The 23515-nt window shown below is 39.5% G+C and overlaps 1 protein-coding gene across 1 annotated transcript in view; it reads left to right on the forward strand.

Moving 5' to 3' along the window:
- Positions 1–23430, forward strand: part of EXPH5 (exophilin 5) — a 35536-nt gene extending 12106 nt beyond the window's left edge. Inside the window, exons 2-6 of the mRNA XM_086739556.1 lie at positions 5018–5175; positions 7573–7717; positions 12274–12322; positions 13848–13974; positions 15898–23430. Coding sequence (XP_086595682.1) covers positions 5018–5175; positions 7573–7717; positions 12274–12322; positions 13848–13974; positions 15898–21227 — 5809 coding nt within the window. The 3' untranslated portion in view covers positions 21228–23430. The remainder of the gene's footprint in view (positions 1–5017; positions 5176–7572; positions 7718–12273; positions 12323–13847; positions 13975–15897) is intronic.
- The last annotated feature ends 85 nt before the right edge of the window (positions 23431–23515 follow it).

The raw sequence follows: 23515 nt of genomic DNA on the forward strand, positions 1-23515 counted from the left end.
GCTTTAAGTAGCCCTACTTGCTGCTTGGAAGGGTATTTACAGGGTGGGTATCAAAATAATGTGCAGAACTGCTATAATTGTCTTTAATGTACAGTCTGGGAGGAAAAACTAGATAATATTAATTCCCTTTTCACTTTCTCCCTGCTTCCGTCTCCTGGTTTTGCACATTTCCAGAATATAAATATTTAGGGTGAATTGTAAGCTGGCAACTTGATGCACCCATCAAAGTGGGATTGAAAACACATCCCATAGAGTTCAGTGCTGGGCTGCGAAGTGTTTCCCCTGTCCTTCAGGTGAACCTTTCTTGGCACCTCCAGTTACTCCTTTCCATCCAGGGCTGTCACCACTAGGTGACTCTCCAGCAGCCTGACCTGATGCCTGTTCAGGACAGTGAAAGTCCTTCCATTTATTGATATTTGCGTCATGGTCAGAAAGAAACACTCAACTAACACACTCTTCAGTCTTCCTTGTTGTGGCACATCCTCTTTGCCCATACACGTCTTTAATTTTATTGGCCACGTCCTCAGACAAGTAAGTCTTCTGAAGGCAACTTAGTGGGTTAATGGGCACTATAAAATCAATACATAATAACAAAAATGACAGCAGCAGTAACAATAATGAAAAAGATAAAGACTTAGATAGAAAACTAGTATTTTGAGGGACGAGAAAATAAAATCTGAGTAGTGGCTTAGCAATGACCTAGCAGGTTAGATTCAAGCATTACTGCCAACACAACATTTTGTTCACCGAAATAGAGGAGGCCTTGACTTTTCAGAGAATTACTGCAGGAATGCTTAATTTTACACATACAAAAGCCAAAGAAAAAACAAGTGCATTTTCAGTTACATCTTTTTACGTTGTCTTTTAGTGTGCGCAACCAAAACATGAGAGTCAGTTTTCCTCTCTGATTCACCTACTTCTGCATAATGCTTTACAAATAATAATGAAGCTGACTTGGTTTATTGACATTAGCCAAACAGAAAACAGTAAAAAATAAAAAGAAACAAAAGATTACTGTATTGTGAGTAAAATTATACCAGCTACTAAGAAGAAAGACTGCCTTAGAAAATAGACCCGTTGTGTGTCTGACAGGCTAGGAAAGAGTATCTTGGCTCTGTGTATCATTATTTTTCTTCCTGATAGGATTAACCTGCCACAGGAGCTTCTCTGGCACCTGATGGTTGCTGTTGGAAACCAGAATGTTGTTGTTATTGCTATAATTTGTTTATATGAAATGGCAAATAATGTTTTTTTCAAATTATTTCAGCTGGGGTAATCTTTGCCATTGTCAGCAATACTTCTTTTCCCCCCCTTTTTTTTTCAAATAAGATGACAACTTGAAAGTATGTCTTTAAATTATTTTTATAAAATTAAAAGTAACTATAAGTAGAGAAAATGTTCTTGCATATGCATTTTAGAAGTACCCATGGCTGTGATAACAGGCAGAGTTTTCTAAAAAATTATCTGTCCATAGAAATGAGAGAGAGATGCACAGTTCACCAGTGCGGTATAATGTATAAAGCAGTGGGAAGGTGATAAATTGAAGCAAAAAAATTAGGAAAGAACTAGTTCTTCAGGCACTGTTTTTTAACATCTCTAGCCTTTTCTCACTGACAAAGTATGGAATATAAAGAGTAAAGACATAAGCTTGTTTTAGGTTAACTGTTTTTGCAAATTATCTGCCCTGTTGCATTTTTTATCTAATACTTTTGGCACTGTTTTTGTCTGCAGTCCTTTCAGCCTTGTCTTCCCAGACACTGAGAGCTTTGATCCAAGGAACAAATACTGATCTACTTATCCTTCGCCTGGTGCAATTCCTCATGCTCAGTGGTTGCTGTGTATCTGTTCTCTCGTGAGGTATATGTGAGAGTCCTTTAGGGCCAAATCCTGCTTCTGCTGAAGTCAATAGGAATAATAATTTCCGCTTTGGCAAAAGTGGGATTGAGTGCTCTGTCCCCTGCAAAGAGTAAAGCTGTCCCCAGATGTCCTATTCGGCAACCCAGTTTCTCTTACCTTACACATCTCTCTTCTGCTTGATATTCAAGATAAAGATGGTAGAGAAAATACTTTTCCTCTTACAGTAGCAATTAAAGCTCCTCATTATCCTAACAGGAAGCAGCAGGGGGAAGCTTACAGCTCTTTTCACAATATTTATGATAACCCACATGAAAGTCCAGAATATTCAAACATTTAGGTTAACTTTTCCTGAAACACGTCTGTATAAGAAATACTGGGACATCCTTGTGCCAGTAAGGAAGAGATGTTTTTAAAAACAGTGCAAAGGAATTGCTCCGGAGTGATTCATTAGTTTAGATGCTGTGTAGGATAATAGATGGGAAAAGGTAATGAGGTGTAGCCTGTGAGGTCATTTAGGATTGCTGCCTGCTCCAGTTTGTGGAGCAGTCTCCTGTAAATTATCCTGGGAATGGAGTTGCCTTTAATCCTGCAACAGCTTACAGGTACTTTTCCCAGTCATAGTGATGTTATCTCCTCTCTAAAGGAAGTGGCTCCAAGCATCCAAAGTGGATGTAGAGAAACGAGGAGGAAGGATGGATGGCGCAGGCCGGGAAGCAGGATTAGTACAGGTGGTTTAGAGGGCAGTAGGTGTTCTGACACTCTTACGGAGCAGTGTCTCAATACATGATTTGCAATCCAAGTGACAATAGCGCTGCCTCAAAGGCAAGTTCATTGCAATACTGACTGCAGATACCATCTCCTGCTGTAATTGTTTCTTGAGATCGGCTTACCTTCTAGTTCACAACTGTCGTTCATTAGTATCATGAGGGGGCATGTCGACTTGACAGAGCAGGTCTGTAGGGAAATGGTGTGGTTTGGCTGGGAGTCATCGCAAATGAGAAGTATTTAATAGTCATGCGATGCTGCAATTACATATTATATATCATATTGATATTATTTGCCACTCGCATAACAATATAGGTGGGCTTCAGTATACGGGCCTGCATGTGTGTGTAGATGTAGAGATGCAGAGGAATTTAAAGGGTTTGTTTCCTGAGTTGTGGATGGCAGGACAACTCAAAAGCAGCACGCTCACAGGTCATGACTGCAGATAATGCCAAGCATGTACCGGCAAAGACTTTACGGCGTGTAAATGTTAATGTCAGGGTTTGTGCAAGATCTTTAATACGTTTTTGGGTGAAAGGCGCGTTCAGGCAATGCCCGATGTGCTCGGTAAGCGTGGGGTTTGCGGAGCGGGGCGGGGGCGTGCTGCGGGGCGCGCTCTCGGGTGCAGTTCTGCCTGCCGCCGCTAGGCGGCGCCCGAGCCTCGCCTGCCGGCCGCCCGTGGGCGGGGGTGGCCGGGCCGGGCCCGAGCGGCGCAGGCGGGCCCTGCCGGCCGGGCTTGGGAAGTTCCCCGGGTGGACGGCGAGGGATGGTCTCCCCTTCCGGGCCTTCAGCTGTGGGCTTGTTTTCCGGGCAACCGCGGTGACTGCCGCCGCTCCCCGGAAGCCTCACGCCTGGCTCCGGGTGCTGCGGCTCCTCCCGGTGCCTTGGATCCCCTTCGCGGAGGCCCCAGCAGTGAGGTCATGAAGTTGGCGCTTGAGAGCACTTTCTTCATCGCCTCCTCCTGCCTCACATTACTGCTGGGCTGTGTTCTATGCCGCAGATGGCGTTTACGGTGTTTAGTCACTCCCATGGTGCGGTAATATCTGTGATGATTAACATTTTTGCCTTTGTAATAAGTTTATTTTGAACGGCTAGTACTTGTACATGTGTCAGTGTAATCTTCTTCAAGAGAAATAGTCACTTACTGACCAAAAATGTCTCTCCTGTCCTCCTGTTCTCCAGATGCCACCAGATGAAAGTAGGTGCTAGTATCGACAATATATCCTGTATCAGTTCCAGAAGGACAGGCATCAGTTTCCAGACTAGATATTTAATTTCAAGTTTGTTTTGTGAAGTGATGTTGTCTCAGAGAATATGAGTTTTTATTTAAATTGATAGGTGAAATAATTTATGTTCTCTGAGAGCATCTGTGTTCCTAGACATGGGTTTTACCACTGATTAAGGTGGAAGATTTACATGAAAGCCTTGCTAAAACATTAGCATTACATCTCCAGGCTCTGCACGAGGTCTTGTTCTGTTGACATGAGAATCAATTGGGGCGTGGATTGGCTGCATTTGCATCTGTACTTTAGGCACTTGTGTAATGTCATTTGAAAACAGCTAACTTTGCATGTCTGTTGCACTATTCTGACTCCTTTGCAACTGTACCTTGTTCTTTTAGGTCCAGATAAACAATTCAGTCCTGTGACCTCCTGGTCTAAAACCTGAACCTGCTGCTAAACAGCTTCTTCAGTTGCAGCTGCCTGTGTGTAGCTTGTTCAGGCTTCGTCTCTGCATGGCAGAACATTCATATTCATTATTAGTTGCTTTCATACATATTAAACACAGGCAGAATCATTATGCAGCAAGGAAAGAGGAAAATGTGATACACTCATCGAACATGGTGCATTAATACCTATTGGCTGAATTAATAATTTACCATTTTCCTTTACAAAGAAAATGTGTAGTGGGCACCACTGTCAGGCCCTCAGTGAGCTGCTTCTTGAAAATCAGAATAATCTTGTTACTGCTTCTGCTTAAAAGAGTGAATGAATATTTAAAGAATGTCTTTGTTAGAGTATTATTTATTGTAATTCGATTATTGGTTGAACTTAATCTTCCTTTCAATTAGTTTTATAGTGCTTATGAATTATTACCTCATTTTTGCAAGGAAGAAGGATGCACTTCTTCGAGGCAGAGAATAATGCAAACATATGAGTTGTCCACTTAACCTGGGCACATAACCTCATTGTTAAGCTGGAGAATTCTGCTGTCGCTAAAACTTTATGTGATTGCTGTGAATGTATCATGTCCCATTATATGTTTTAAAAAGTCATTACATGTAGAAATAGACTGTAAATACTTAAATGAACAAGAAGGAGAGTTCCTAATGATGTGCCTGTAATATCTAAAATAACTTAAAAATAATTTGTTCATGTTCTCTTTTCCTTTCTAGCAAACTTCTGAAGAGAAAGAAGTCTGAAACAGGGCTGCAGGGAGTGACTGGAGAATGGTTTGAAGAAATACAAAGAAAAAAATTTCAGGATTACACTGATGTCAATAGAATGCTTAAACCACCACTAGAGCACCAGCTAAGGAAAAGCAAGAACACCAGTGAGTTGCATTTTTCCATTTCCTTATCTATATGATAATGGTGACCAAACCAGTGTCTTAGAGCATTTCAGCATGTAATAGCTAAGGAGTTTCTGAAATTGCATTGAGTTTTTTCTCATGTCAAAGTTTTACCAAAGATATATTTTCTAAATGACTATGTTTCTTTAAGCAGGTTCTGTTAAAACCACAGTTGGGAGTCACAACAGAAAATCTCTGGTATTCTCATCCTGTAGTTAAAATTATAGAACAGCCCAGGTTGGAAGGGCATCACAAGATTATCTGGTCCAGCTTTTCATCAGAAAGGGAGCCGGATGAGATTATCTAGTGCCCTGTCCAGCTGCATCTTGTAAACCTCCAGTGATGGGGACCCAGGGAGGTTGTTCCAGTGATTGATTGTCCTCACTGTAAAAAGTGTCTTTCTTCATCATGATGAAGTTGCTGTAATTATAGTAAATATAGTGGTGGTTTCCCAATCAAAGCAGTAGTGTTTACTTTGTACAAAAACTGTTTCAGTTTTACCTAGTTTTCTTAAAGAAGCTAGAAGCACCTAAATGGCTTTTGGAATAAGTAAGTAATCTGGGTTTGGGTGACAGAGATTTGACTGTTCGAGTGGAAAACTTTTCCTGGTAACGCTGGGCTAAAGCCATGCCAGAGCTGATTATCAGGGCGGGTGACAAAGCCTGGAAAGTTGGGCTGACCAGGAAGCAACTTCTGGAGATCTCATTTCACAGGTTCTGTTGCCCATTCAAAATGAACATGCCCAAGAAACACAGTGTCTCTGTACCAAGCGGGGCATTCTGTACTGTCTTTATCTTCCATCCAGATAGTTTTTATGCGTAATGTATGCTTTTATTCCATTCATATTTCTGCATGTTTTTCATTGAGCTCTTCCTGTTCGTGCTTCATAGCAACTAGAAGCAGAGCCATGTATTTCGAAACAAACATTTAAAAATATCCTTATTTTAACATAAAATTTTCCCTGAAACTACAGACCTACACAGAACAGATCTCTTGTCTTTCCTGACTGGTTTTCCACAACATCCCCTCTCATCCACAGCTATCTACTCTTTCAGAGATGGTCTAATTGATGCATTAACTAACTAAACTCTGTGTAATTTTCGTGGTATTTAACTTTGAAAGCTGCTGTTTCTATTTCAGATCTGAAGAAGGGTTTGTGTCCCTCAGAGGCTTGTCTGACATTACCAACTGTATAAGTTGGTTTAATAAAAGACAGTACTTCTACCCGCAAGCCTTGCTCTGTCTACGTCCCTAGACTATCCTGGCTATGGCAGAGTCTTATTAGGACTCTGCTGATGTCACCTTCATTGTCAAGTCAAACAATGCCACCAAGAGGTTAGGGTCTGAAAGGCGTAAAGGATGCAGCATTTTTGTAATACACAGTGATTGTCACTGAAGTGAAAGCCTTGTATTACACACAGGATTTAAATCACATGACAAGCTGCCCCTTGCTGTCGTTATCAGTGACACTTTGCTCTCATTTCTGATTTTGCTTTCTCCTGCAGTCATTGGATAAGCCATTTCAAGCTGTTGTATTGTTTCCGGTATGTGGTATTTTAAGTGGGGGAGAAAAAAAAAAAAAAGATGAAGCGCTTTACTCCCTAGTAAAGTTTTGTTTCCTTATGTCTTCTGGTTTCCTGCGGCATGTTTTAATAGAAGACCCTGCAGTTTCTTTCCCTAACCTGTGAGCAATATTCACCCTCTCCTTCACACCAATTGCCAGCTGCTTTTACAGGCAGACTGGGTTTATGTTCTGTTTGAAGGAACCAAATCATAACCTTCCCAAATAAATAGTTCATGATATCTTGCATTTATAATACAGTTCTGATACACAGTTTGTAGCAGAAAAAAATATATTCCAGTGGCCATGGGCATCCCATCATAAAGAATTGTATGATACAGAAGACACCTGAATCTGAATTACTGTTACGTAGTTACATTACCGTCTATTAAGCCATTGCATATTCAGGGTTGTCATATTTCTATTTCTTATGAAGGTGAAAAGAAAGTGACTAATGATTGTGGGTGCCTCAGTTTTCAAATGTCTAATTTGCCTGTATTTTTAAACAGTTCTAGTTTTCAAATGGTTGAATGCTGATTACTTTCTGAAAATCAGCTTCATTTATCTCATGTGCATCAGCCAAAACCAAAAATACTTTTTTTGAAACTTCAGACCTCTTTAGCTTTTTCTTAGTCTTCTAGTTAGTAATTATAAATGCACGTCTCATAGTCTGTCTAAAAATGTCAGTAAAACTGGATTTTCCTAGCATAAAAGGTAAGCAAAAGAAAATTGTTTATGAAGACTTAATTTTTTATGTATATTTTAATATTGTATTTAGTAAGAACTTGAAACAAATACAATTTTTATAATATTTTTAGATCATAAAGAATTAAAAATGTCATCTCACACAAATCCTCAAGCACAAAAGAACACTTCAGCTTCCTTTCTGGGGTTCAGATCACCTTTTGCTTGGCTGTTCTCCTTTAGAAAATCAAGGAAAAACCAGACTCAGAAGGAACAACGGTGAGCTATAATCAGAACATACTTTATTTCCAGCTTTAAAAAAGTCTATGAATTGTTCTGTGTTTTGCTTAGAAAACTTTGTTAAAATTATTTTTCCTATCTCTTGCTTTTCACCTCCCTGGGAAGACTGACTATTACTTGGTCATGTAATATGACCAATGAGGGATTATCTGTTCTGTGTCAGAAGAATGAGGACTAAGTTGCAAGTAATAGGTAAAGTTTCTTGGCTAAATCTATTTTGCTCAAGTTTTGCATAAAGGCTTTAAGTGTATGAAGCCCCTAGACTTAGCAGCAGCTGCATCCTATTTAATGCCCTCCCAAGAGGACAAGGTGTAAGGCACATGGGGATCTGATGCCCTATGGCTGTGATAGAACAGCAAAGCATAGCTTTCCCAGGCCATGGCAGAGTACCAGCCTCAGGCAGCTCTGCTGCATCAGTTCCCACCATTTCTAGCCCAGAGGCAGCTTAGAGGCAGGCCTGCAGCTGCAGGACAAACAGGGCCACTCCCCAGTGCTTTTGTCTTCCGTGCTTCGTCAGGGCTTTGGTTTCAACTGGATCTGAACCAAAGATGGTCTCATATGCACCACTGGAGGTGCTGTTTGAAGAGCATCCTTCTCCCTTGCCATCCACAGGGTTAAAGCTGCTATTCAGAGGGAATGGGGCTGGAGGGGCTATGCTCGAGCTAGTTAGGCTCACTGTTCTCTCCTAACTTTTATCCTACGTGGTCCTGCATGTCAGCAACACCTGAGCGAAATATTATTATTTTTGTGTGCACCTTAGGGTAAGGCTTGGGACTGGCAATGATAGGTAAAAGTGCATTGTGCAGTGCTGTGAAATCTACGTATGAAGCTGCAAGATCTTTGGCACAAAGAGCTGATTTTCACTCTGTTTGTGACAATCAGGCTGGTATTCTGCTCCGTGCCTGGGGCTCCTAGGTGGCATGACGCTAAGACAAGGAACAGCTATAATAAACAATGACAGGGAATGCAAGCCTCTAAAGAAATGATGATTAGTCTGGTAGGTAGGTTTTGTAGCACAGCAGCTTGCCATTGTGGAGTGTTTGTGTCAAAGCAGAAGGAGATTCAAGGAGAGGTTTGAATAGAGGCTGTGAGGTTAGCTTTGTGGATGTTTACTGGTAACAATTCTCCTGCATAGCAATGCAGCATATTAAAAAAAATAATCGCAGAGTTTTAACACTGGTCCATACATGTCATCTGCTCCCTCCTCTTTCCTGTGACGTGGTAATGCCCCCTGGGCTGGGACACAACAACAGGGGACTCTCTGCAGCCCTCCCTGCAGAATAAAGGGGCACTTGTGTAACAGAGTCAGATTGCAAGGGCGCTTTACCCTGGTGCACGGTAAGGTAGCCAATGCACAAGCGAAGGCGTGGGCTTTGCTGTAGAGTCTAAGCATTGGAATTATTTCTTAATTTATGAAGGGAAAAAAATAAACTGTGCCTACTCATTGCATCAGCTTTTCTAATATGTGTTTATCTGGCTTTTCCACAGAAAATCTATCATATCTCAGGCTCAGATGCCTTTGATTTCTTACGGAGCGTAGCTTGAACAATAAACAAGTCAATCCTGACGTGTAACTGAGCTGATTGCTACATTTTCTGGTCACGCCTCTCTGTCGAAAACTTCCCCCACCCTTTTCTAGGTGTTGCCGTGGCATGTGGTTTGTTTTATGCATAGGCAAAGCACTGAAATAATCTGCCTCTCACCAGGTAGAGTTACTCTGGAGAGCTAGTGAAATGCAATAGGAGGCAGCACTGTAAATCCTGTAAGTAAGACTAACTGGCAGAAGCTTTTAAATAGCTAAATATTAGAGGGTCCTTTCTGTGCTGGAGAGACAGTTTCATCAGCTGCAGTGGTGTTTTGCTGTGAGAATAAATTATGGATGCTGCAAAAAAGAGTACGCTTATGTGGAGATACAGAAGATGCTGATAAAAGGTTTGTAACCGTAGTCTGAAGGTAGTGAAATGTTTGATCACTTTTGGTTCAAAGGTGTTTGGTGTTCTTGAATTCATCCTTTTTCTTTTCTAATATGTAAGTGTGATTCATACTGGAAAAGAGATGCTGTTTAATTGTGTTTTCAGCATATTTGAGTTACGTGTTTGTTGCTTAGTTAGCTTCTTATGTAGTATTGATAAGAACAGTATAGAAGAAAACAGATTATACTCTGACATTAGACAACTTGGAGATGGACTGGGGAAGACAGGTGCCTCAGTTAAAATACTAATTCGCAGCAGATTTTAATTAATTTATTTATATTCTTGTTACCAGTAGTGACAGTAGTATGTAGAGTCATCTTTTACTTTTAATCTTACATTTGGTTGTCATTAAAAAAATATATGTGTATATAAGTGAAAAAGTTGAAAATATAACTTCTCGTTTTCCATAGTGAGTAGTATTTTTTCTGGTGGCAGATATTTCTTGAGCAGTAACTTAACTTCTTTTCTGTTTATGCATAATAGATGATGTTTACAAATATGTGTCTTTGTGCGCGTGCATGTGTGTGTGAAATAATGTAAACATTGCTCAATATCCTTAACCCAAAAAGAAACCAAATTACTTTTTCCTGAAATTAAGCAAAAGTAAGCAAAATTTTAATTTTGAAATGCTGAAAAACTTAAAAGAGTTCAGAAAAAACAATTAGGCTGTTTGAGGAGTGGAGGATTGGCATAGGGAAAAGATTAAAATAACCTTGTCTGGATAAGTTGGCAGGGAGGAAAGTAAAGCAGGATGCAATGACCAGTTATTTCTAAAAGAACAGTGACAACAAAGACATGGAGGAATTTAAAATAGTGCCAGAGGTATAAATAAAAAAATAATTTTTGCCTAGACTATCAGAAGATATTTCTAACTAACATGTCTACTTCATGTAGCTTCACTGCAAGGAGCAATTAGCGCAACACCAAGCATAGCACTGAGCGCAGAGAACTGTATAGCGACTTTGCACACTAAAGCTGAAGAACAGAGCTTCTAACAAAGCTTTTACATTTTTGTTATGCATATAATGAAAATGAAGGTAACCTGCTAAGCCACAGGATTTCATTGAACTTGGTTTGCAGGAAATCTTTGTAAAAACTCTGAAACTTAAGTTTCATTCTTAATTTGTTGTAGAAACATTAAAACATATTCCACATTCTTTTAGTTTAAAGGAAGAGCTACATACATCTCCGAGTACTGGTTCTGTAAACTTAATTCACAGTAAGCCACTGAATTAATGGTTGTTCATATTCAGTGCTACAAGGAACAATTAGGAATTTCAGATTCAGATTGTTTGGCCAGATCCTAAGCCCACTGAGGTCAACAGGCTTGTTTCCTTTGGTTTCAGTTGGACCCTATGTCAGGGAGGAATCCTGGTTTTACAGTTCACAATTACAGAAGCAAAAACAAATTGCGCCTTTCAACTGTTCTTCCCTGCCTGCAAGCACATTGCAAACAAATGACAAAGCACTTCAGGAGGAAAGGCTGGGCCACAAAGAACCTGCCAACAAGCCGGTTTATACTTGCTGTTGAAGCACAATAAAGTAGTCTACCTGAGCACAAGAAGATTTTAAGAGCTTAGGAACAAGGTAATTAAAAAAAAAACTTTGAAACAAACAGGACTGAGCAGAACTGTCTTTCCCTGCTTCACTATCTCTCCAGAATTAACCTCCTGGGAAAAAAACAGTTTCTGAGACAAGGAAGAACTGGCAATAAGCACAAGCTGAGCAACATTTCCTTCAAGGCTTTTGAAGGGACTGGGTTTGCTTAGTTGTAGAATAAGGATCTGCAGACTTGCATAGACTCAGTGAAGTCAAGTCCAGTTCTTGTTTCTTTAGTTTATTTTGTATTTGTATGTCTGCAAGTCATCCCGTAGAATGGAATACCTTTTATGTTCAAGGCTTGTTGGCTTGTTCTAACCACTGCATTACTCACAGATGCTCTAGCCAGTTCTCTGCCAAGCCCTTGCAGTCCTACGTAGCTTAGGAAAGCAGGCAAGCCTTCTACCATGTGTTAAAAATTGGTAAATAAAGGCTGTTTCGAGTGAGTAGCAGCAAGTTCCAAAGTTCACAGTGAAAAAATCTGCTGTTTGTCTGTCCTCCTTCACAGGGGCAGAGCACAGCTCTGTGTCTGAGCAGGGTGAAATGGAAGAGAAAAACAATAGAATTGCAGATGCAAACCACTTACAGATTTACAAGTAGTTAACTTTGGCTGTTTGTAGTACCTACTAAATTACTGAGGAAGTAATACCATCTTATCATAATGCTGGATTAAACAGTTGCTTCATGGCTGTTGCAGACATTGAGGTATCAGTAGGTTGAGTTCATTCTTGGCTGTGCAGCTACGACATTTGCAAGCTGACAAGGCCAAACTGAATGGTACATTTCCGCAGCATTTTTTTGTTAGCAGGGTTTTATTTGGAGGAAGGATGAATTCTTCACAGAGCAGTCTTTTTTCAGATGCTTCTCAACAGTTAGTAAAGAGAAACTGCTGGATATTTACTATCTGGCAAAATTACATCATGTTCCTTTTCAAAGCCAATATTTAAATCCTTCTGCCTACAGATACGACAGTTCTGCTAGCCCATCTTCAAAAGTGGAAGAAATGGCAACGGTAAGTAGCTTATCAGCTTTATTGTCAGCAATATTTAAACCACAGATTTTTCAAAACCTAGTCCCCTTTGTTTAGGGTCTTGGTATAATGCCTGTTTAAATAGTATTGATGCAGTAGAATGAGCTTGCCCTGTTAATTATACAAATCCAAAGCTTTTCTAGGTAAGCCCTAAGTCTAGCTCTGATCAGGTTTCAGTTCTCTGTTAATGATGGAATAATTGCATGGATAATTTCCTAGACCAAAACCCTCACATATTTTGGCAACTGTAACCAGCCTGCAAATAGGTCAAAACACTGAATAAATAATCTAGTGTATTTACTTTGTTTCGTTTTGTTTGTACAGGTGGGAAAAAGAGTAGCTTGGGCAGGCAGTAAGCTAGAGCTTCTCCTGCAATATTTCCATGCACAGAATTACCATGTAAATGTAAATTTTGACAGTAGGAAATTATTTGTTGTCTGAATGTTCCATTTTTTAAGCACAAGCTCAATTTAAGGATGAAACAACAGATTTATTTCTGATGTAATTTAAATTACAGGAAATCTGTTGAAATAAACAGGTTTCCTCCAAGGATGATATTTGCTGTTTTAATTACTTTTTTTGCCCTGTATTACTACCATGCCTTTCCTCCTCTTCAGTTGTGTGGTTTAACCACAGAGGGGACTAAGAAGGTGTACAGCATATAATCACAGGTATAGAGGAGAGAAATTTGCCACCTCCCTTCTCTCATATTTAAAAAACAAAGGGTTAACCTATATTAATAAATGACTGAACAAAGATCTTATCAGAGAATCCTGCCTATTATATAAATAGACTGTTATAGCTAGACAAGTAAAATATTGCGAATATTGAGAACTAAAAAGTACTAAGGGTCTTTATTTAAAAAAAAAAAGGAGGAAGACTCTCAGCTAAAATAAATCAGCAGTTCAGCACCCGTCTGCACTTCTGCCATCTGAGGCTGTGATCTGAGAGAAACATGGATGGGATAGGAACCTCTCCAGCTTAACATGTAAACTAATCTCAGATGGGCGATAGGATGACATTTTCCCCACTGCTAAGGCAATTTCTCACAAACCCCTAAAGTGCTGTCTTGCAATGTGAAAATTGACTATGGTGTTAAATTATTACATCTCTGTTGGGAGGTCACCGTGTGAATTTTAAAATGTGCTGGTCAAGGAAGAAGTGCTTATGAAAAACTAAATTAAGAGATACAATGCAATAAGGATGCATACAGAGGAAGTGAGTAAACTATGCCCCTTATAATAAGGTCATTGTAACTCATGTATCCAAACCATGCTACAGTATGAGGACAAGATGAGCAAATCTCCTTATTACATATGTAACAATCTCTAACATGAATGCAACTTTACAATCCTCAGTTGTCTATTTTAATAATACAGTATTTAATGGACCCACAAAGAGTTTACTGACCTCTGTGACTCGTGACACAATTTGTGATGTGACATGTGAAACGTGATTTGAACCCACATGTAGAATTAAAATCATGTTGCCTTACAATTTTTAACAGGCTGAAATGTGTAATTCCCCGATGTCAACTGAAACAAGTGGTCATTGTTTTGAGGCAAACCAAAATGAAATGATGGAGAAAAGTACACAGGAATGGAATGAACAGCTAGAGAAGGAGTTTTTCAGTGGTAAGTGTATGTCCTTACTTTGTTCTGATATTATTGTTAGAAAAGTGACTGTGGTGACTGATTTCAGAGAATTTTCTGCAAAAGCATAGGCTGTGAAGATAGGCTCATTACTTTCTAGCTTAGTGGCTCCTTTTTGCTGGCTTCATCTGACAGCAGAATGTCTACTCTGACATTGACTTCAAAATGTGCCACTGGTCACTCTTAGAGTGCGTTTCATCTCATACTGATCCAGTTCAGAAGAATCACAGCTTAAAAGTACACTTTTCTCTCTGCTGGTTCTGACAGGAACCTATATTGCATCCTTTAGATACAGACATACAGTTATGTGTGAAGAATTTCATCCCAGTTTCCTGCATGCGTAATTTTGATAATTATTAATTACTGGACCTGTTTTTATGAATTGTAAAGCCTCAAACCACAGAAGCAAGAGGCATTATGGCATTCAGTTAGCGTTCTGGGAGCCCTTACAGCACCAGTCAAAAGTTGCTGATTCTTTTTTTTTTTTTTTTTTTTTTTCCTGATTGCTGGGAAGCAAGGCAAGATCAGACCCAGCCTGTGGGAGTACAGAGGTGTTCTTCAATAATCTTTCTTAGATCTATGACAAAAAAAATAGCCACAAATATTACTTTCTACCACCCAAAATTACAAGAGGTCGCAGACTGAAAGATTGGGAACCAGTGGGAGAGTCAGCAGTGCTGGAAGAGGAGAGCACTGCATGGTGGACAGTGGTTCTTCTGAAAGTCACATCCCTGTCACTGCTTTTGGGTGGCAGTAACTGTGCATAGTTGGCCACTGACAGAGGAAAACTGTACGTAGCTTGGCTGATGCCCTGCAAATGGAAGTCTCAGAACCAACTAGTCTTTTTTCTTGTTCTAAACTGACTCTCTCATGAGTCTTTTCTGTGCTGAAAAGAAACTTAGAAAAATGGAGAATTTTAGTACATTTCTATCACCTTTTATTCCAACTATACATACCCATTAATGCTGTCTTAATCAGTCTGTACTATTAGCACAGATCTGTAATGACTGATCAGTTAGACTTTTTTATTTCAATGGATTAGGAAATGCTGTAACAAAACAGCCATATCCATTTGAGTTTATATCATGTGTGTGCTATTTTCAAAATACAAAAAGAATACCATTAATGAGGGCATAATTGGTTTTGACAATAAAAATACATTAAATACATTACTGTCACTCAGTCTTATGACTGAATATCTTGGTTAAGTGAGCTGTATAGTGTTTAATTCCAGTTCATGAGACATACAGCTTTGTTGGTAGAATGATTCACAGGTTCCTAACTATTTCATTATCCTTTTTTATCCAGAAAAAGCAATTTTCAGTGCTCATTTTAAAGTAGTAAGCTACACTTTAGTGAAGAACTTATTTTCTGAATGAAGTGAACAGTGGACATGCCAGGCTACTGAATATGCTTGTTTGATGGTTTGCCGGATTCTGTGTTTTCTTACAGTTACATCATAACTGCGCTTTGTGAACCCATAGGAAGGTCCATGTTTGCTTACTGAATTATTTTCAGGAATATTTTGCTTACAAACTAGATTTGGAAAGTTTACATATACACACATATAGATAGCGCATGAGTAAGAATTCAGACTTCAGATTGTTTTGGTTTTCTTTTAAATAGCATAAAGGCTAACATTTACATAAGAGCAGTTTTAAGATCAGTCATGGAACAGTGCATTTTTTTTCCTTGTAGTCATAATGGGTGACCACTGAAAGGTCCTGTGGAGGAAGAATGTGTGTTTTGGGAAGGGTTTTGAATGCTGAGAAGCCGACTCCTTTCAAAACCAGTTCTGATTATTAATGTAGTACATGAAACTTTTAAAAATAAATAGTCAGAAGATTTAGGAAACAAAACCTAGGAAACAAAAGGAAACAAAATCTGGTTTTTTTTCCTGTGCAGTTCTAAATGATCTGGATGACCAGCTGGCCCAGGAACAAGCCCAGGACCCATTGGACAGGACAGTTTCTACTAGTAGTGCATCAAATGTCCAATACAGTAGTGCATTCCCTACTTTAAAGAGACAGACTGCTAGTAGACGGCAACACAGAAATGACTGGAGTGACATGCCTAGCACATTTTTCCCAGATGGACTGAAAACAATAAGAGCCAAAGATGAACACAAGATTTTCATCAGACCAAGGAAATTACACAGTGCATATATAAACTGGCACCAGACAGCCTTTCAGGAAGATTACAAATATGGTGATCCAGTTGATGGAAATCCTCATCTGCCAAGCAGCAGGCTGTCTTCTCTTTCTTTCGGAAGGTCTTCAGAAGGTAGCTTGTATCCTCCTTCTGTAACACAGAACAGTGGATTTAGGCACAAGAGTTGTATGAACAGGGATACAGCTAACAGAAGTTACTCTGTATGTTCCCTTCAGAGATGTCCATCATCAGTATCTTCTGACCAGCTATCAGCATCTAGTTTACAACATCCATTGGCAAGGGAGAGCAACAATGGTTTTGTACCAAGGTTTGGTCGACAGACCCCAAAGAGAATTCCTCTGTCTTCTATTGTATGGAACAACACACCAGACTCTCCTAGACAAACATCAACTCAAGAAAAAATGTTTAGAACCCAATCACTGATGGAGTTTCATGCTACAGACCATGGTAAATATCCCACCTCGTTGCAAGAAACCAAGAAATACGCATGTTACCACTCAAAACACCACTACAGAAGATCCATTTCAAGCAGTAATTGCTTTAGTAGAGTTAGTTGCCCTGACAAAGTTACTTCTCCATTGCCCTTTGATAACTGGGAAAATTATCCATTATACAAATCGGAAAGTAACCTCTCTAGATCCTACTGTAGAGCTACTTCTTCTCCTGGCAAGCTGTATGCAAACCAAAAAAATTCTCCATATGGAAAAGACGACACCTATCCTTCTTGGGCTGATATTCCTCAGTATTACAGTGATGAAGCATTTATTTCTCCTGATGCCAGCTTTGAAGTGATTATGGCCAATTTAAATGACCAGCAGTGGGCACGTACAAAGAGTGCCAAGTTTGGTTCACAGCGCCTGCAGAATGATTTTCATGTGTATTGTCCAGAAAATACGACTATCAGAAGGATAACAAGAAGCACAAGTAGAACTCTTTCAGAATTTGCCAAGGGCTGTCAGCCTTGGCTAAGTTGTAACTCCTCAGTTTCTTCATCTAGTATGAGAAATGATGAGTCAGTCTTTCCTAATTTGAAGGACCAAACAAAACCTATAGGACTGAACAGGAATGCAGTCACTGTTACCCAAAGAAGTACTAAGGCAGACTTTACACAACCAGAAAAAGCTGAAGATACGAAACTGCCAGATGAAGACATGCTGTTACAGTCAGTTTCTCAACAAGCAGATACAAACTACATCAACACCCAGAGCTTTCCCCGTAACAGCCCTGCTTCGGCCATGTTGCAAAGCGATGCATCTCTCTTTAACACAGTGAGATCAAAGAGACAAACCCAGGTCACTGCCAGAGGAGATACTGCAAAAATGTACACATCAAATGGTGAGAAAAGAAATGTACAAATGAAGGAAAATGACTGCACACCCAACAGTGCGTTCAGTCAGCCTCCCTGTATTTTGCCAGCTGATGAGAGCAGGAAGGGACCTTTTCTTCCAAGTCAGAAAGAAGGGGAACATAATCTGCATTATGCAGCAAAAAGAGAGAGCATCAAACAGGATAACTGGAGTGCAGAAGCCATTACTCAAGCTACTCCAAAGGGGCAGTCCTCACTGCTGAAGGTTGCTTCTGCTCCACCCACTGAAAAATTAGCAAACTGTCAAGGCATGTTGTCCTGTCCTCCTGAATGTTCATCTAGCTCCTCTCAAAGCTCTCCACAAGTGCTTTCTCATAAAGACAATTTTAAATGTTTAGAAACACTAACTAGCTCTTCAGTAAATGGCACGGTTACTGAATCTGAAGCAGAAGCTGGAAAAACAGCTCAAGTGAGCAGAACAGGTGTTACCAAAAAGATTTCACAGAAAACACTGCAAAATACAAGCACTTTAGTTACTAAGAACTGTAAAGGACAATTCACTACTAGTTCTCCACAAAATGGAAGTTCAGAAAATATCTATGTCCATAGCTTTGATGGAGACCCCAAGACCTCTGAACATAGTTTAAGTTATTTTTGCCTTGAAAAAGAAAGCAGAAAAATAAGGAGTAATTCACCTTGTATTGAAAGGCTTCACAAGCAAGACAGCTTACTGAGACACAGCAGTAGCTGCAGCTTTGCTGGCTCCCCTAGCAGTAACAGCCTCAAATCTCATGACCCACTTGTTATTTATTACACTTTGCCTAGAAAATCAGCTAGCATCGCTGGTAGTATTATGTCAGATACGCCCATCTCTTTACCTAGAGAAAACAGAACAACATATGATTGTTTATGGTCTGAAACTCCACATAGAGCGGATGCCTGTTGTTCTAATCAAAGAGATGTGTCTTGTTTAGACTCAAAACATTCCTTTACAAGTAACAGAGAAAAAGATTACCCCAGTCCTTTAACCAAAAGTCCTAATGATTCCTTAAGTAGTAGTACATCACTTGAACTGACAGACAGATGCAGATGTATAAGCAGAAGAGAATCCTCTGTGTTTTCAGACTCTAAGGAAAGGGGAAATTTTTTGCAGAAATATAAAACTACAAGCACATTTACAGTTTGTGTTGATGAAGATCATATCAAGTATCATGAACTAGTTTCAATTTACTACACGTTACCACGGAGGCATTCAAGAACATTTTGTAACCTCTTTAGAGATGATCCAGAGGATGCAGATTTATCTTGTCCCAAAGAAAATGCTCAGTCACCAAGAATACAAAACAAGAAAAACGAAGGTCATGTGAGTTTAGCAAATGTTTTTTCCCCCAGTGCTCTGGAAAAAGAGGTGCCTTCATTTTCTTCTGACCAAGTATCTTCAGCTCTGGTCGCACCTCAGAAGTTAGGAACTGCTGTGGATAGTGAAGAAAAGAATTCTCACTTATCTCCTAGCTCTGAGAATATATGTACTTCAAAGTCAACAAGTATGGTACATAACAGGAAAGACAGTTCAGCAGATCTTTCATTAGCAGAAAATGTGCTTTCTGACATGGTGACAAAAGAAATTCCTTTTAGTGGCCCACAATCCACTGAAATAGTGGCTAAGTCAGGTAAGGCTATTTCTGATGCTTCAAGCAGCCAAAATACAGAAATATGTCTAAAAGAAAAGAAGGAAATTTTACAAACAGCCACACCTCTGATTTCCACTTTATCAACCCCTCCCAAGCCAGGCAGACGTTTAGAGAATCCTTTGTACTGTACTTCAACAAATAACAATATTATACAGAAGGGAAACTCTGAAAACTGCTGCCAGCCCCCTCCAGTGAACACCAATAAAAATCTGAACAGTTTACTCCTCCACCCAGGAGAGAAAAGTTCCCTTGGAAGGAACGGTAACACACAGTGTGCTGACGTGCCGCTTCCTCCTGTGGGAGACACGTACAGGGATAGTACCGAAGTCAAACAGAGAGTGAATTTCCGACACCAAACCACCCCTCTGTATAATAACAAACATAGTGGGCTGCAGTTAAGGGCTGACAGTTCAAGAAAAAACGCAAATGATTTAAACTCTTGTAGCAAAGTGCTTTCAGAGTCTCAGGCCAAAGCATCTGAGGTAAGTACAGCTTCCAGTGCTGATCCATTACTTCAGTTAGACAGAGTGGTTAGCACAGAGACAGATGAATTAAAGAATTCAAAAAATAAAAAAGAGCAAAACTCACAGGGTATTTGGATGAGTAAAAATTATAGTGGTTTGCAGAAATCAGAAGGGCACAGTGAAGGCAGCTCGAACATTAACTGTAGAGATAAAGCCCTCAGGGTTACAGAGGATCAGAAGATAACACAGCGTGCAGAAGAAGAGAAAAAGCTTCTCTCTGACTGCACAAGAGACAAAGTCAAAGATATAGAAAAAAGGAAAAATAGGCCTTCCATTAAAAATAAATTGGCAGCTGTTTACAAAACAAGCCGAAAATTTTCAAGTAAAAATTTGCCCCCCAAACGGCATATAAGTAACATTTTTTCACAGAATGATGGAAGTGCCACTTCTTTAGAGGTCAACATGTCCCTTGACTCATTGATTTCAACGGATTCCCATCAGCCATTCCTGCAGTCAGACAATGAAAATCAGAATCACATTTTGGACCCTGATAAGAACACGCAACGAATAAGAACAGCTGAGAATAAGACAACTGAAAATCAGAATGATCATTCTTTGCTTGTTAATAACACTAATTGGAGGACTTCTCCAAGCTCATACACCCAGAAGGAAGCCATCAGTCCCAAAAAAGCTCCAGTGAAAGTAGAAAATAGGCCAAGTCTTACAACGCTATTTCCAGATAAAGCAGTAAATGCAAGAAATAAGAATTTCCAAACACTTGATCTCAGGTTGGAAAGCAAAAGCCAGCCCATCTCTCCCAGTGCTACTACATCAGACTCACTGGACGGTGAGAAGAGAAGAGCTAGCAGTCGTGCCTGCAGTCCTCCCTTGCCGCTTTTAACTGACAGAAACTCCAACACCTATGTAAATAGCTGCTTGCAGGCAGACATATGTCCAGAGCAAAACTTGACTCCCCAGACAGTGCTTGGTCAGCATCAAAATAGCTCTCGGTCTGCTAGCTTAAAAAATGCTAACTTGCGTAGCTATCAGTTGCGCAAGAGTCATGCCAAAAGCCACCGTGAGCGTCACCTTTCTGAGAGTATTTGTGCTCGAGATTCCCATGAGACCTTTGCCTTGGGAAGCAGTATTCTACCAAAAGATGGTATACATGGGAAGAGATTTAAATCTTACTCAGAGCTGTTGTCTTATGATGAAAATGAAAACTGGGCATCGGATGATGAAAAATGTTACAGCACTAGAAATTTGATGTATCCTTCTGTTGAATTTGGTATATTTGGCAAAGAACAGCAGCTGGCTTTCCTGGAAAATATCAAGAGGTCACTCACAGAAGGGCGATTATGGAGACCTTGTCTTCTTAATAACCCTGGTGTTCTCAGAGACGGAGAGACCCCTTCTATAAACAGGGCTCAGCTTTTAAGCTCCAGTTCTGCTGGGAGCAAAATGTCATCGACTGCGTCATCCCCCCAAGAGCCAACTGATTTCTATGAGGAAGACCCAGCAGCTTATTCGGACTCGGACAGTGACACCACCACCGATGACGAATACTACCTGGATGAGATAGATAAAGAATCGGAGCTATGAAGGGCCCGTGGTACTAAGATGGCACGATAGCTCGGTAGTTTCTGGGCAGGCAAAAACATGGAAAATGCTTTGAGCCAGTTCTTGTGCTGCTATAAATTGGTACAACTTCATTAGTTTTAAAGAAGTTAGTATGTTATGTTAGCTGAGCATTTGACTTTTGTACCAAATATGTGGCTTCACTATTGTTGTTTCTCCTAGCAGGGAAAAAGAATGTTAAAAAATCCCTTCCCAAAATAATAGAAGGTAAACAACTGTGGAGTTTTGGGCAGTGTAGCTCCAGAGATGGCTTTCCTCTGAGTCAGCGAGCAGTGGCTTAGGCTCCTGCCAGCTACGCGGTGCTGGAATGGATAAATTCTAGCTTGAGCTACTTTTTCTCACAAGACTTAACAGAAAACCAAGAGGCTATTTTTTTTTATAAATTGCTGTTTCTCCAGTTTTCCTCATTTACCAGAGGAAGCATGATAGTGTAAATCCATCCCACCCAACAAACACTCCCCACAAAATGAAACCTGGTCAATTTTTACAGCATATTCTGTATGATTGTTCTTTTTCTGCCTTCCTGGGAAGTGTAGCAGCAATGTCGCTGGTGGTGCTTGTTCTGCCGTGCAGTTGAGGCAGATTCCACACTGGGATTTTTCTCCTCAGCACTGCAAGAGCAGCGAGCAATGTGAGCTACAGAAGTGCTGCAAGTGCATGGGAAACAGCTCAGCATGGGCACAGCACTGGAAAACTCAGTGAAATTCCTGAGGATTTTACATATGAAGTAAATAAAAACAGTAGAAAATGCTCTCTGCCTTTTGCTAAATTACCATCCCTTTTGGATATTTTTCAACCATTCCCACCGTCACCGCGGTACTTTGTATCCTTCAGACTGAATGGCTGTAGCCATTTGCCGGTGGCTCTTCTTCAGCCACAGTAATAGTATAGTATTATTACTCAGTAGCCAAAAACTCGTCCCTGGCCATTAAATTTCTAACTAAGCTTTGATCTCTTTTTATGCAAAATCAGAAGTGGCTCACTGAGCCAGAAGATAGTATTTTTAAATAATTATACATTTTCTTCTACTTTATTTCTAATTTCACATATAGTCTAAAAGGATGATCCATATTTTTTATACAGTTTTTAATTCAATAAAATTTCTGTAGGACATAATTATATTTTTGTAACTGGAAGGACAGTATACTGGTATTTTAAAATAATATATTTTACAAAAAACAAGCAATGCTTGTATCACTGAATACTCCACAAGAAACTAAAAGATGAAAATATTATAGTAGGTAACTGGTATCCTTATTTTTTGTACTGTAAACTTCGTTGAAGAAGTGGGTCTGTAGTTCAAAACTGTACTGATATGTAAGTATTATTACTTTATACTGGGGTGATTTGTTGTACATAGAAGGACTAATAGAAACGACGTATTTATAGTCAGAATCGATCTCTGTGACACGCCTGTTTCAGAAGGATATAAGCACATGCTGACATATGCAATGCTGGAAGGAAATGACTACTGTGTGATTGCAATCTTGTAAAATGTGGTATTCTAAGGAGAAATTCTGTAAATGGCTCTGTTCTGTCTGTACAGGGTTCTATAGAGTAAGACAATAAAACCAGCTGAGTATCAGTGAGGAATTCCTGCTGCTGTATATTTCTGCAAACTATGCTAATCCAAAAATTTGGAATATCAGCCTACATAAGGTAAAGAATAATAAACTAAATGTTTACAAGGGACGTAAATGGTCATACAGTATTTCTTGACTACAAGTAGATGGTTTAGAACATTTTTATTTGTAAATATTTTCTACCTGTTCAACAGAAGTTGGATTAAGTTCTCACTTTGTTGGCATAATTTTTTTTTCATTTGCTGTGCTCTGGATATACAGGAAATCAGGTGGCTTGATTTAATGTAAGCAAATAAAAACTACTTTTGGTCATAAGTCAGTTGTGGAAGACTGCAGCCTATTGAGGATCTGTGAACTCGTATTTACACCGAATAACTGTATTCTGTGAAACAGTCAATTGTGTGAAAACATAGGGAGAAGTACATTTTGAACAGCAGTCAGTGCCATTCAGTTTAGCAGAGCCAGATTTTGCTTGACACCTTCGCTCTGCCAAACTTTTTATTTGGCAAAAGTATAAATGTTCATAATTTATAGGATTTTCATATTTAAAATTATTTGTTTGAAATAAATTATGCATTCAAATGAAAAAATGTATTGGTACTGTGTTTATTTTTCACTTACTGTGAATAGACAGTTTATTAAAAAAAAATAATAAAATCCAGCATCTTA

The sequence above is a fragment of the Chlamydotis macqueenii genome, chromosome 1, assembly GCF_036417535.1.
Source record: "Chlamydotis macqueenii isolate bChlMac1 chromosome 1, bChlMac1.mat, whole genome shotgun sequence".
Classification (NCBI taxonomy): Eukaryota; Metazoa; Chordata; class Aves; order Otidiformes; family Otididae; genus Chlamydotis; species Chlamydotis macqueenii.